The sequence below is a fragment of the Podarcis vaucheri genome (genome assembly GCF_965113315.1).
Source record: "Podarcis vaucheri genome assembly, chromosome: 7".
Taxonomy (NCBI): Eukaryota; Metazoa; Chordata; class Lepidosauria; order Squamata; family Lacertidae; genus Podarcis; species Podarcis vaucheri.
In genome coordinates, this window is record NC_138765.1 from 30,388,736 (window position 1) to 30,401,010 (window position 12,275).

Sequence of the window (12,275 nt, forward strand, 5' to 3'; positions counted from 1 at the left end):
AGATAGATAGACACCTGCAACTCAAGGTTCATGCAACTGATGAAGTGGACTGTAGTCCACAAAAGCTTATGCTATAATAAATTTGCTATTCTTTAAATTTCCACAAAACTCTTTTGATGTTTTTAACAGAGGAAGAATACATAAAAATGGAATTAAAAATCTACCAGTTTAATTTCAAACTCCTCTCAAAACTAAACCTGAAGAAGATTGGCATTAAGTGCTATCAAAGCTATGCAATGTTACAAAGAGCTGCATCAACAATGAAATGAAGGCTTTATTACAGGTGGTGTCAAGGAATAGAGACGTCAAAGGCTATTTTTAACAAAAAATAAGCAGCTACAAATTAAGAGTGCAAAGAATAAAAGGAGAGAACATATCAAATTGAAGAATGTCACTTTGAGATAAAGATTTTTAATACAGGCAAACGAGGAGGAGAAAAAACAGAAAAGCCCAATCAACTCAAGATGACTGAAAGATTGTACACACACAGCTTTGGCAGCAAGCACCACTCTTTACATATGAGAGATATGACAACAAGCAATTAGAAAGTAGCACGTGCCAATTTCTTAACTAACTAGATGGGGAAATGGGGGTAGGGAAGTTCCAGCAAAAATGCCAAAGGGAAATAATTAATATTTGGCAACCCCAAATATCCTAGAGAAAGACTGAAGTTAAAAAAAAAAGGCAGTTGCCTCATATCAGAGCAATATGATGTCACGGTCTATGAGCATTTAGTTAAAACTCCTCCTTATATTTGCTAGTCTGTGCCTAAGAAAAGGGGAGGTAAGTAAGTTTTTGTAAATGTTCTCTGCCCAACCTTACTGAGGGGCAATTCTTTATCATCCTAAATTCAATGTAAGCCTACACGGTAACACAACTGTACATAATACTGGGAAAGCAGGATCAATAATACTAGTCTGTTTTTAGGCAACCATTCCAAAATTATCTATCGTCTGCTCAGAAAGGATATTTAGTGCAGTAATGCTGGCATTTGTACATTTTAGAGCTCATATAGCTAAAGAACTGCAAGTTTTGAAAACTCAAATACAGAGAAGACTAGCTTCAGAGAGAGGCAGCTAGGTTCAAACTCTTCTTGTTGGGTTATTCATCCATGCATTTCTAATGTTTGCATTCTGAAATAGTGCAGAGAATTATATTACCGTATTGGCCTGAATATAAGCCTCACTTTTTTTTCCAAATTCCGACCGTAAAAAGTTAGAGTGTGGCTTAAATTCACAACCTTACAAAAATGGGCTTTTACGATATCGCTGCTGAAACAGACATATGGTAAAACGAAACAGGTTTGAGTGCCTGTGGAATTTTAAGGGAGTGGCTTATATTCGGTTATTGTCTCTCCCTCCCCCCCCCTTGAATTTTAAACATGCGGCTTATATTGTGGCTTATATCCGGGTGCAGCTTATATTCGGGCCAATATCGTATATATTTTTCTGAGTGTGAACACCTCCTAATTGAGGCTGAATGGTGCTTTTAGCAATGTTGGAAGATAACTCTTTAGACAATGAGACACCACAGAGGACCACACAAGTGTGCTTTAAGCAATCATGGGCAGGTTACACAAGAAGATGGACTCCCAGCCTTCCACACTACAGAAGCACTGAAGCAGTAAGATTGAATATAATGCAGGCTTCTAGGACAAGGCCTTGTAAACTTCAACTCTAAGAAATCTGCTCATTTATAGTTGCTTTAGACTACTGGTATTCAACTGGTGGTTCACAACCCACTAGTAGGATCCACTAGCAGCTGAACCAAGGTGGGTCGCAACAAGACCACTACCATGCAAATATATGGTAATAAATAGATCCCCAAATGCATGTTTGAGTGCTCGTCTCAAAAAGTTGAAGATACCTGTTTTAGAGCACCCACTGAAAATATACACATCATCCATCTTCTTCCTCTTAAAAAAAAAAAAGAGAAAAGAGAATTATAAGAACTAACTTCATCACCATTCCAGGCTAGCCCTTTGAAAGACTCCATAATATAAGCTTTGTCTATTGGCTTTTTGTTTTGTTTTGTTTTGAATTTAGCTTCAATTCTATTCCAAAATTTGAATATTACATACCATAAACCAGCAGAGCTTTTAGAAGGGAGGGGGGCTGTTGTTATTTATGGCGGCAGCAACAGCACCACCACAGTGTGTCTTGACACTTCGGATGTTTTCAAGAAAAGAATGTCTCCATCAAAGGGAGTTCAGCCCTGGGAGCAGTCACTTAGTGGACAAGGAAAAGGGAATTAAGTACCGTATTTTTTGCACCATAACACTCACTTTTTTCCTCCTAGAAAGTAAGGGGAAATGTCTGTGCGTGTTATGGAGCGAGTGCCTACGGGTGGCGGGGGGATCTGCTGCAGTCATGAGCAGAGGATCCATGGTTCCCCTTCCTTCCCTCCTCCGTGGTTACAAAGCATGGATCCACATGGATCCTCAGGATTTTTGCATTGGGCTACTCCAAACTCACTGTCAAACTCACTGTCAGATCACATGTCTGTGGCCACAGCATGAACCACAAAAATCATATATCCACTATTTCATTTAGAATATTTTTTTTCTTGTTTTCTTCCTCTAAAAACTATGTGCGTGTTATGGTCTGGTGCGTGTTATAGAGCGAAAAATACGGTATATGTCTTTAATACAACTAAATTGAACTAACTGTAAATATCAAGGTAAAAATGGTTCTTCACTGAAGTCCTGAGCATCAGTGGTGGAGCATATGCCTGCGCTGCCCAGGGTGGGCACGCTCCCAAGGGGGGCGTGGTGTGGAGAGTGCCCTCCCAGGCATGGGATAGCCACTCGGGTGCCCAGAACGGTGCGCGCGCCCTGCAGCCAGGGCCGGAGCAAGCCACCCACCCATGGCAGACATTCAGTTTGGGGTAGGCTTGGGAGTCGTGGGCAGGCGGTGTGCTGAATGTCACCCCCTCAGTGACGGCACCCGGGACTGTATGCCCCCCCGCCCCCCTTCCTACACCCCTGCTGAGCACTGATGTTTTAAGTGCCTTGCCACTGAAGCCAGAAACACCATTAGGTCCATTAATTTCAATGGGTTTACTCTACTCTGAATAAAGCTTAGTTGGCTACAACCCAGAGTTTTTACTTGCCTTTCTATTATCATTATGTCTGCATACAAGTTGAAGAAAAATACAGTATACGAACATGTTGTTGTTTTTCTAAATTCTGTTGGGAAATTGTTGTGAATCTTGGCCAGCTCTCTCCCAACCAGTCCTATGATCCACTGTACTAATACCCCTTGTTCACTGTGCTATGATTGAAGTGGTCCCTTAGGACTGAGCTGTCCAAAGAATTAGATAAAGACTCTTATAGGCATGAGTCCAGATGTGACGAGGAAGAAAAACATTCCCTTCTCTCTTTTACCACACAGTTCAGCAAAGTAGCTCCCCTACTGTGGAGTCCACATTTCATGTACAACTATGATACTACTATATAAAGATTGCTGCTACTTTAAGGCAGATCAAGAAAATACCCTAACTTGAAAGTGTGCAGACCATGACTAATGTGATTACATGCAGCATCCCTCTCATGTCATGACCTACTGATTATAGAGTCAGGATAGGTGATATAAGAAAGGACAGAAGAGGAAGAGCATTTAAAAAATAAAATAAAAAGCATCTTTGATATGCATCAAAGAGGCTAATCCTCATTAGCACACGCTTCTTCTTTCTCAAACGGCATTTACAGTCTGCCAAGGAGGCATGCTTGTAGAAACTGTCAGTAAGAAATGAAATGACAAATAGGAAATAAAAGTTACAGTCCAGGTAAAACAAGCCCTAAAATCAGCATGATTCATCAGTACTGGGGACATACATAGAGCTGGCACATTGGGAAATGACAAGAAGAATAAAACTTCTGGCATTCCATTACAATCCCTTCCTGAAATAGAAAACTTAAGATGAAATTCATGATTTATAAGGGTCTTCTAAAAACTGATCAGAAATTTTAGTGGCTATGCAAACAGAGTATTTTGCAATTTCTGAAGCATTTCACTTCTCAACTAAAATACTCTCAAAATGTTTTTGCTATCAAAAAATGAAAAGAAACTGAATATTTTAGAAAGAGTAGAAAAATGAATTTTTAAATGCTAAAGGTAAAACACGTCAAGAACAGGAGCCCATTTTGCACAATGGCTCCAACAACAAATCTATAGACAAATGTGAGTTTCTAAACAGGATTTAGATAAGAGATGGCCAACAGTACTGCATCCAGCCATCCAGCACATGCCAAGTCACAGATGGGCAATGTGGTACTGCCCAGGCCAGCAGCAATATGTGAAGTGCCAATAGCTGCGCACAAGGCTCTGCGTCTAAGCTGGTCAGGCACACATTAGTCTCCCAAGCACTGAATGGAGGTCTCCGTCTTGTGTCACAGAAGCCACTGGGGCATCCCTCCCTTAGAACTCAAGAAGACTGAGGGGTGGGGTGGGTCCGAAATGACACTATACTCTAATGTGTGCTGCACTGAGCTTAGACAGTGCTGGGGCCTGAAAATGGATCCAGGCTGCCCTGATTTAGACAAAGATATTCAGGCTACAGTACAGAAAAAAGATTCCTAAGCACAAAATGCCCATTAATGAACTGTAATCTACACACTGCACTGAAGAAACCCATGCAGGAATTTCAGTACATTAGTGTTCACCATAAAAAGAAATATCTGTTTTATATGTATTTGCTCCTACCTACTGCATCTACAGATCCCAAGTGTACTATAAATAGAACCAACAGATTATCACGGCCCATGGTTTTCAACAATCTGCTTTTCAGCTCTTTCTGAACATCTAAAATTCTCCTTCAAGAATGTTTTAGTCATACAACTGAATTCAATATTCCTTTACTTTGCTTTTGCTAAGGAATTCCAAGTCCACCATCACCACCAGCAGAACTCCATTTTGACCAGCAGGCTCAAGAATGCCTAAGAAATCACTTAATGATCCACCACTTAAGGAAGCATTGAAAATTCAATTCTTAAAATAAAAAAACTTGGGATTTAAATACTCTTGATACAGCATGATCAATGTCATGTTATTTTGCTATTTCAGAACACAAACAATGTGTCTCTGACATCTAGAATGCAATTTTGAAACACTAATGGTTTTTTTTTAAAAAAAATGTAATAAAACTTGCCAATAAATCTGGATTATTGTTTTCAATTTCTAAACATTGTACATTGCCTTGGAACACAGGGTCAACTTATAAATAACTACATAATCATTTTAGACCAAGTTTGGAGCAAGCCTTACAATATGCTAGGGATTGCTTGCTGAAAGGATATCCCACATCTCAAAAAATGAATAGTGTACTACCTTCCCACTTTGATACTGCAAGTCTCACCCACACATGCTTCTTGACGCAAAAAGCGATCAAATGAATGTACAGTGTATTCAAAGTAAAGAACACTTGAAAGACAGTACAATTTCTTTCTTTAAATATCACCTGCACAGGATTCTCCCCCCCCCTCATTTCTTTTGCAACCTCTTGCATTTTTGTTGCTTTGCTTTCCCAAAAGGAGCAATATTGCAGAAAAATATTTCAGATGTAAACCTGCACAACTAGTCCCATGAGACCATGGGATTTGTTTAGACTTGTTTTTCTTGAGCAGCAGACCCCCCCCCATCCTACTGGGTGGACCACATAGCAGACTATTTTGGAAGTTGAGAGAAGTTGGTGAAACTCTTAAGAGAGGGAAGATATCAGCTATTTAACTCGAAAATTATACTGGGCACATTTACATAGCCGCAGTAGAAGGCTAGGTGAGAAGGCACAGGGTACTTCATCAGCTTGGCTTGGAGCAATTACCACTTGACTCTTCCCCTCCCCAAGCAATGACCATCCCATCTGGTCATTTTATCAATTATGTAAGAACAGGTGCCTACTTTCCTTATTTTTGTTATCCCGCCCTATCATTTTCCCTTCTGCATTGTGTCTTTTAGGTTGCAAACATGTGGGCAGGGACTTTGTGTGTGTGTGTATAAACAGCACCTAGAAAATGTTTGACATTTTATAAATGAATAAAGTCCTCTGATGAATCTAAATAGTTCCTTGGATCCCAGATTTTAAATGAATATGCACCAGCTCAGTATAGATGTCTAAACTTTTCAAATTAACAGATACCAACACAATACTAAATAATAATAATAATAATAATAATAATAATAATAATAATAATAAAATCCAGCTCTAGAACTGGCTGTGGTAGAAATAATATTATTTTTAGTAATGATACTTAGCATTTATGTAATGTTTTTAAAGCATTCAAAGTCCTCCACATACATTTACACATGAAGCTTTACAACAGCTCTTTAAAGCATGTCAGTATATCCCCTACTGCAGCTGAGAAGAGCAGCTTGCCTACAGCCACCCTTTCAGTTTATATCTGAAGTAACATTTGAACTGGGAACTTTGGTAAGATACATGTATACAGGTGGTTAGAGAATTGGTTATGGCCAGCAAGATCAAAGTTCAAAACTCAACTTTACCATAAAGCTCACTGTGTAACCTTGGGCCAGTCACTCTCGCCCAGCCTAATCTACTTCACAGAACTGCTTTGAGGATAAGATGAATTACCCACAGTCTCTGTACATCCCCTTGAGTTCAATGAATCACAGAATCATAGAATTGTAGAGTTGGAAGGGACCCCAAGGTCCAGCAGCAGGAGCACAACAGAAGCATCCTCTGGATAGAAAGCTCAATCCTGCTAAATTTTAGATTTTGGCTGTTCTAGAAACACCACCAATCTTTCACCCTCCCCACCCCCCAAAAAAAAAATCAAGCAAGAGCTTTTGTTAAAAGTAAAACACAAAAACAAAAACAAAAAACCACCATTCCTAGAAATGAAAAAGGGTAATTATTTTTGGACGTCCTTACAGAATCTTATGTTTCTCTTTCACAACCTGAAATACTGTAAGTGAATATATCTCCTAATTGGTAGTTACTAATAAGCAACCACTTCTCACAATCCCTTAGCATTAGCTGCTTTATACCAAACCTCATACAGGCAGAGATATTATGCATCCACCTCAGCTGGAAGCCAGTGCAATCTACTCTAGAAATATGACGACAGAGAAAGCTGATAGCTTATTCAACATGCTACTGTTTATCACAAACATCAATGTGAACAGGCAAGTCTGACAATGTAATACAGACCTGCAACACTTTCCTCAAGTGACCTACTAATCAACAGCATTTTGTCTTTCTGACACACTTTATCAGATCCTCTTTGGGCCTGGGAGTCTTTTCCTTTCACCCTCAGGCAACTGTGCTGTGTTCATCCACCCCCAACATCTCTGCAGGAATATTCAAAATAAAGCCAACAAACCTATTTTGCTATTGGCAGGGAAAAATAAAACACAAGGAATATATTCTGCTGCATTAGGATTTAAGAAATGCAGGAAAAAGGCTAAAGTCACAAATTAATCTGCTTAATAAATTAACCAAATGTCTGTAGCACATGCTGACCAGCTTACACATGTTCAACAGGCAAGCTGACTGTATTAGCCTCATATTTGCAGAAAGGGCATAACTGCTAAATTAAAATAAACTGCTGTGACCTTGCAAAGCAGGATCCACAAAGCTGAAGCCACACCACCACACACTGGGAGCAGAGGCCATGTTCCTATGGCTTACACAACCCTCTGTAGTACATATGTGATCAGCACTGGCTTTTGCTGTTATTCCCTAGCATGTGCAAAGGACACAGTCTCCTTGGTCTTTTCCTTCCATTATTTTTAAAACATGTAACCATCTTCCACTGCCATCCCCTCCAGATGTTCTGAGACTCCAACTTCCATCAGTTGAAGATAGCAAAACAATGTTTTGTAGCCCAACACTTCTGGAGGGCATAAAGTTGAGAAAAGCTGATCTACATAAGCTTGAGCTCAAATGGGACAGCTTGTAATACTCATAGCTAACAAAGAGAATTTGCACTTCAGTGGCTAGTTCTACACACAGGTAAATTAACATTAAATTGTTGGGAGGCCCAAACCCCACCTCTGATAAAATCCTGCTGCTTGCTGTACAGTAAGCAAAGTAACAGAGAAGCACTGTTCTGGTGTTTGTGTGTAAAGCCGTATACACATGTATTAAAGTAATTAATGTTCTTAAGCAATCACTTATGCTATCTTTTTATAACAAAATTGTGACTTCAATTGGGCAAAGTCTTTGAGGAAAACCAATTTCTCATGGTTTAGTCTTGTCCCAATTTACGGTATTCTTTAAGATGGCCATTTATGGACGTATCCAGGATTTTTGTATGGGGGGGGTAGGCCTTTTGTTAGGGGGGCAGAACCTCAGTTTGTTATGTATTTTAACTTATTTTCATTGATTTGGGGGAACAGCTATGCCCATGTGGTTAAGTCAGTGGCTACTGTGAAGGCAGAAGTCATACACTGCATAACATTGGGTATTAAGCTGAAGTTTTGCTTGGTCTCTTTTCCAAGTCTCAAGAAAAACATAGTTTCTTAGGCTTTGTCAATGACAACTGCAATTTTGTCTGCCAAAATCTCACATCTATTAGGCCCCTTGTAATTGTACAAACTGACAGCATAACAGCACTTCTGCAAGTTGTGCATAATTTTAACACCTGATGAACCAGAAACTGTGAGTCCTGGCTGTAAGAAGTAAATAGAGCAAGCTAAATAGAGATGGCTCTAGCCAACAGTCATTTCTCTAACTTAAAAAAGAAGCTCCCCAAGACCTATTTAATAGCAGATGGGAAATAGCCATGGAAAATCCTGAGACCCACTCACCAGAGAAGATGAACAATATCTTCATCATTGCCTTTCACTCTGACACAGCTTTAAAAATAAGTCACCATACAAAAACGGAAGACGACACAAAAAGAAAGTGAAATAACACAACTTGGGAAGGAGGTGTGAATCAGAGCATCTCCTGAATAGATATGAGTATTCGCAAAGCAGGCAAGAACATATCAGGCAAACTTTTCATTCATGAAGCGATATAATATAGCATAGTGTGACGGGACTGAGAGAAACATTAAGATGAGCACAGAAAAGGTTAAATGAAAAAGGGATAGTGGCCTAAGAAGAGACATCACAAGGAGAAGAAGTCAGTCATTTGAAAGACTGTTTGGAAGTCCTAAGGGGCAGGAAGGGGCTTCAATGTTAAAAAACATGTTTTGATCACATACTTGTGGGAGTATTCAGCATATATTCAATAAGAGGGCACAGTGGGAAGGTAGTTAGAGACATGGGAAGAAATTGTGGAAATAAAAACAAATGCAAGGGAGAATCTGAGAGCCTATCTGGTGTGGGGTAAAAGAGGACTGCCAGTTTCTGGAGGGCCTTCCTCATTGCTGTGAAAGGTGTGTTAGAGGAAGATATGTGCGTGGGGGGGTGTCCTTTGGAGTACATGGCGAATCTGTGGCCCTCCAGATATTGTTGGACTACAACTCATGTCATCCCTGACCACTGGACACACTGGTTTGGTCTGGGTGGGGGAAGCATAATGAATGGGGAAGTTGTGGGTCTGTCATGGCACAGAAGGTGGAGAACTCTTAAGGGTAGGACTATCAATGTGCAAGTGCATAGCCAGTGGAATGGGGGTCTTCAGCAGAATTTGCGAGGGCAGGGTTTGAGAGTCAGGCCTGTCACTGTAAAAGTGGCTCAAATGAGTATGGGGCAAGTGGGATCTCTGTCAGTGAGGACAAGGACACAGTGGGTGGATGACTCTTAACAGCAAGAATTGTCAGTATGTGTCTAGGATACAGTGCATTGTGTGAGGGGATCCTAGGGAAAGGTATATCAATCTGTGTGGGGTAGACTCTTAAGAGGAGGGCTGTCAATGCAGGGCAGGGTTGAGCACTGTGGTAGGAAGTTTGATTGGATGGGACAAGCAGGAATAGAAGTATGACAATCACTGAAGAGGATGCCAAATGAACTGCAGTCTGACAAATATATCAATAGAAATACAAAGGAGGGAAAATAATAGTGGAAGGACCTTTGAGTTAGGGGCAGTGGTAGTTGAAGGGTAGGTGGAAGGCCACACAACTGAAGTGGGGTGGGGCTTCAGAATACAGCACCAATCTAGAGTAGCATGAGTGACAAAACTGAGAGCAAACAGGACTATCACTCTATGGAAAGTGTGACTTCAAAGTAAAATATAAATGAGGAAACTCTTAAGGGCAAGAATAGTCAGGGTTGTGGGTGCCCAACTGATGGGTGTGATTGCATTCTAGGGAAAGGTATTCATCTATGTGGAGAAAAATAGTGAATGGAGGCCACTAAGTGTAGGGTAGTCAATGTAACTGAAACCACAACTGGGGTGAGAACATCAAATGAAGGTGTGGGAGCAAAATGACTGGAAGAGCACTAGGATTGTAGGGAAGATTGTATGGCACGGGTTAAGAGAAAGGGATTAGAGGGGGGGACGATCTGTCTGGTACTGTATCTAGAAACACTTAAATTGCAAGAGTTGTGGGGCGCGGAAGAAATGGCAACTAAAGAGGAGGGGTGGTTTCAGGGAAGAGGGGTGGGGGGATATTTCAATAGAATGCAGAGCATCATTCACTTAAGCCTCTTAAAAAGAGAAAGGGTATGTGTGTTGTTAGAGAGATCACAGAGGAAAGCTTCCCACAATTGGGAGAAGGGGAACCAAGTTCTAAAGACAACTATCTTGGGGGAGGTGGAAATTGAGCCAGAAGTGAAGCTTCTGAGGCCACAAAGCATTTGTGTGTATATTACTAAATAGTTTGTCCCGTCTTTGTTGCAGCATTAAAAATACAATAATTATCAGCAATGATTTGGAGATGTTCCAACGGATACATGGGAAAATAAAGTGTAAGAACAAGTAGCCTGTGTGTGTGTTTGCACACACTGGGGTGGGGGCTAGGTTGTGGCTTCACAAGAGAGTAATGGGATGGGAAATCTGTCAACAGAGATTGCCCCAGTGAAAGCCTCAAAGCAAGAGTTGCCAGTGTAGATGTGAGTATAGACAAAGTGTGAGGAACTTTTGGCCCAGCAAGCTTGGCCAATGGTCAGGATGATGCAAGTTGTAGTGCTCACCACATCTGGCATAGAGGGAAAGGGAGGTTTCTAGAGGAAGGGTTCCCAATGTGAGGCATGGGGGGGGGCAGGGAGAGAAGGCTCCTAAGCATCAGTCTTCCACTTATGGGTCACATCCCACTATTGTGCTGCAGCCTGACTTAAGAGCAGCAAGGGCCATCATACAGAGGCAGTAAAATGAAAGAAGGCGCCCCCAATGCATGTCTGCAGGATCGGTGCCAACCCCAAGTCTGAGCGGACTCTGTGGGGGGCAGAAACGTGGGAGAGAGACGTTGCTTCAGAGCAAGGCTGAGGAGAGATCCGAGGTAACTATTAAGCGAGAGAGAGAGAAGACAAGGCCCACTCAGGGCTACCCCAAAGCGTTTTGAAGGGAGGTGTTGGGAGGAGAGAGAAGTGTCGGGCGTCGTGGGAAGGGGCTACTTTTGCTTCTTCTGAAGACAATGGCCCAGAGCGCCAAAGAAGCGGGGCCCTGAGGGCGGACAAAGGGCGGGAAGTGGCTGCATGAGGGGAGAAGCAATTGGGGTGTGTGGAGGAGATAATGAAGGGGGGGGCGTGTGAAAGTGGTGCGCGTGTGCGTTTCTGTGGGGATGAGGGGAGTCCCGCCAAGCTCGCCTGTCCTCCTCCGTGTGAGGAGGAAGAGGAGGAGGAGGAAGCCCCGTCGGGGGCTGAGGCGGCGAAGGAGCCCCCTCCCCTGCTTCACCTCAAAGCCAAAAGGAGAGAAGGAGGTACCGGCGAGGCTCCCTCGATGCCACTGACAGGCCGGGGCGGGGCGAGGCAGGTGCGGGCCATACCTGCCGTAGATGCCCTCAGTGATGCGGTTCCGCTTCAGCGGCCGCCGGAGTTTGCTGCAGTCGGCGCTCCGGCGCTTCATCCTCCCGTCCGGCCCGGCGAGACCCAACCCGGCCTGGCCCGGCGGTGGTGGTGGCGCCTGCTGCTGCTGCTGCTGCCCCCCGTCGCCGCCGCCGCCGCCGCCGCCTCCTTCTCCGCTCCTGCCCCGCCCGGGTCACAGCGACAACATCCAAGCCTGTCCGAGGGACCCGCCGGAGGGAGTCTCAGCGGGTCTCCGGGTCTGGGGTTTTGTTTGTTTTTTGGCTCGCCTTTTCCCCCCGTCCCCGTTTTCTTTCTCCCTCCTTTTTTTTCTCCCCCCGCCCGACTAGGAAACAAAGAAATAAAAAATAATTTCAGATCTGTCCCTCCCCGCCGCCGCGTCCCCGCGCGCAGCCTCCGCGCCCT

General features: G+C 42.8%; 1 protein-coding gene across 1 annotated transcript in view; it reads right to left on the reverse strand.

Moving 5' to 3' along the window:
• Positions 1–12,192, reverse strand: part of MACO1 (macoilin 1) — a 63,784-nt gene extending 51,592 nt beyond the window's left edge. Inside the window, exon 1 of the mRNA XM_082231627.1 lies at positions 11,834–12,192. Coding sequence (XP_082087753.1) covers positions 11,834–11,913 — 80 coding nt within the window. The 5' untranslated portion in view covers positions 11,914–12,192. The remainder of the gene's footprint in view (positions 1–11,833) is intronic.
• Positions 12,193–12,275: the final 83 nt, after the last annotated feature.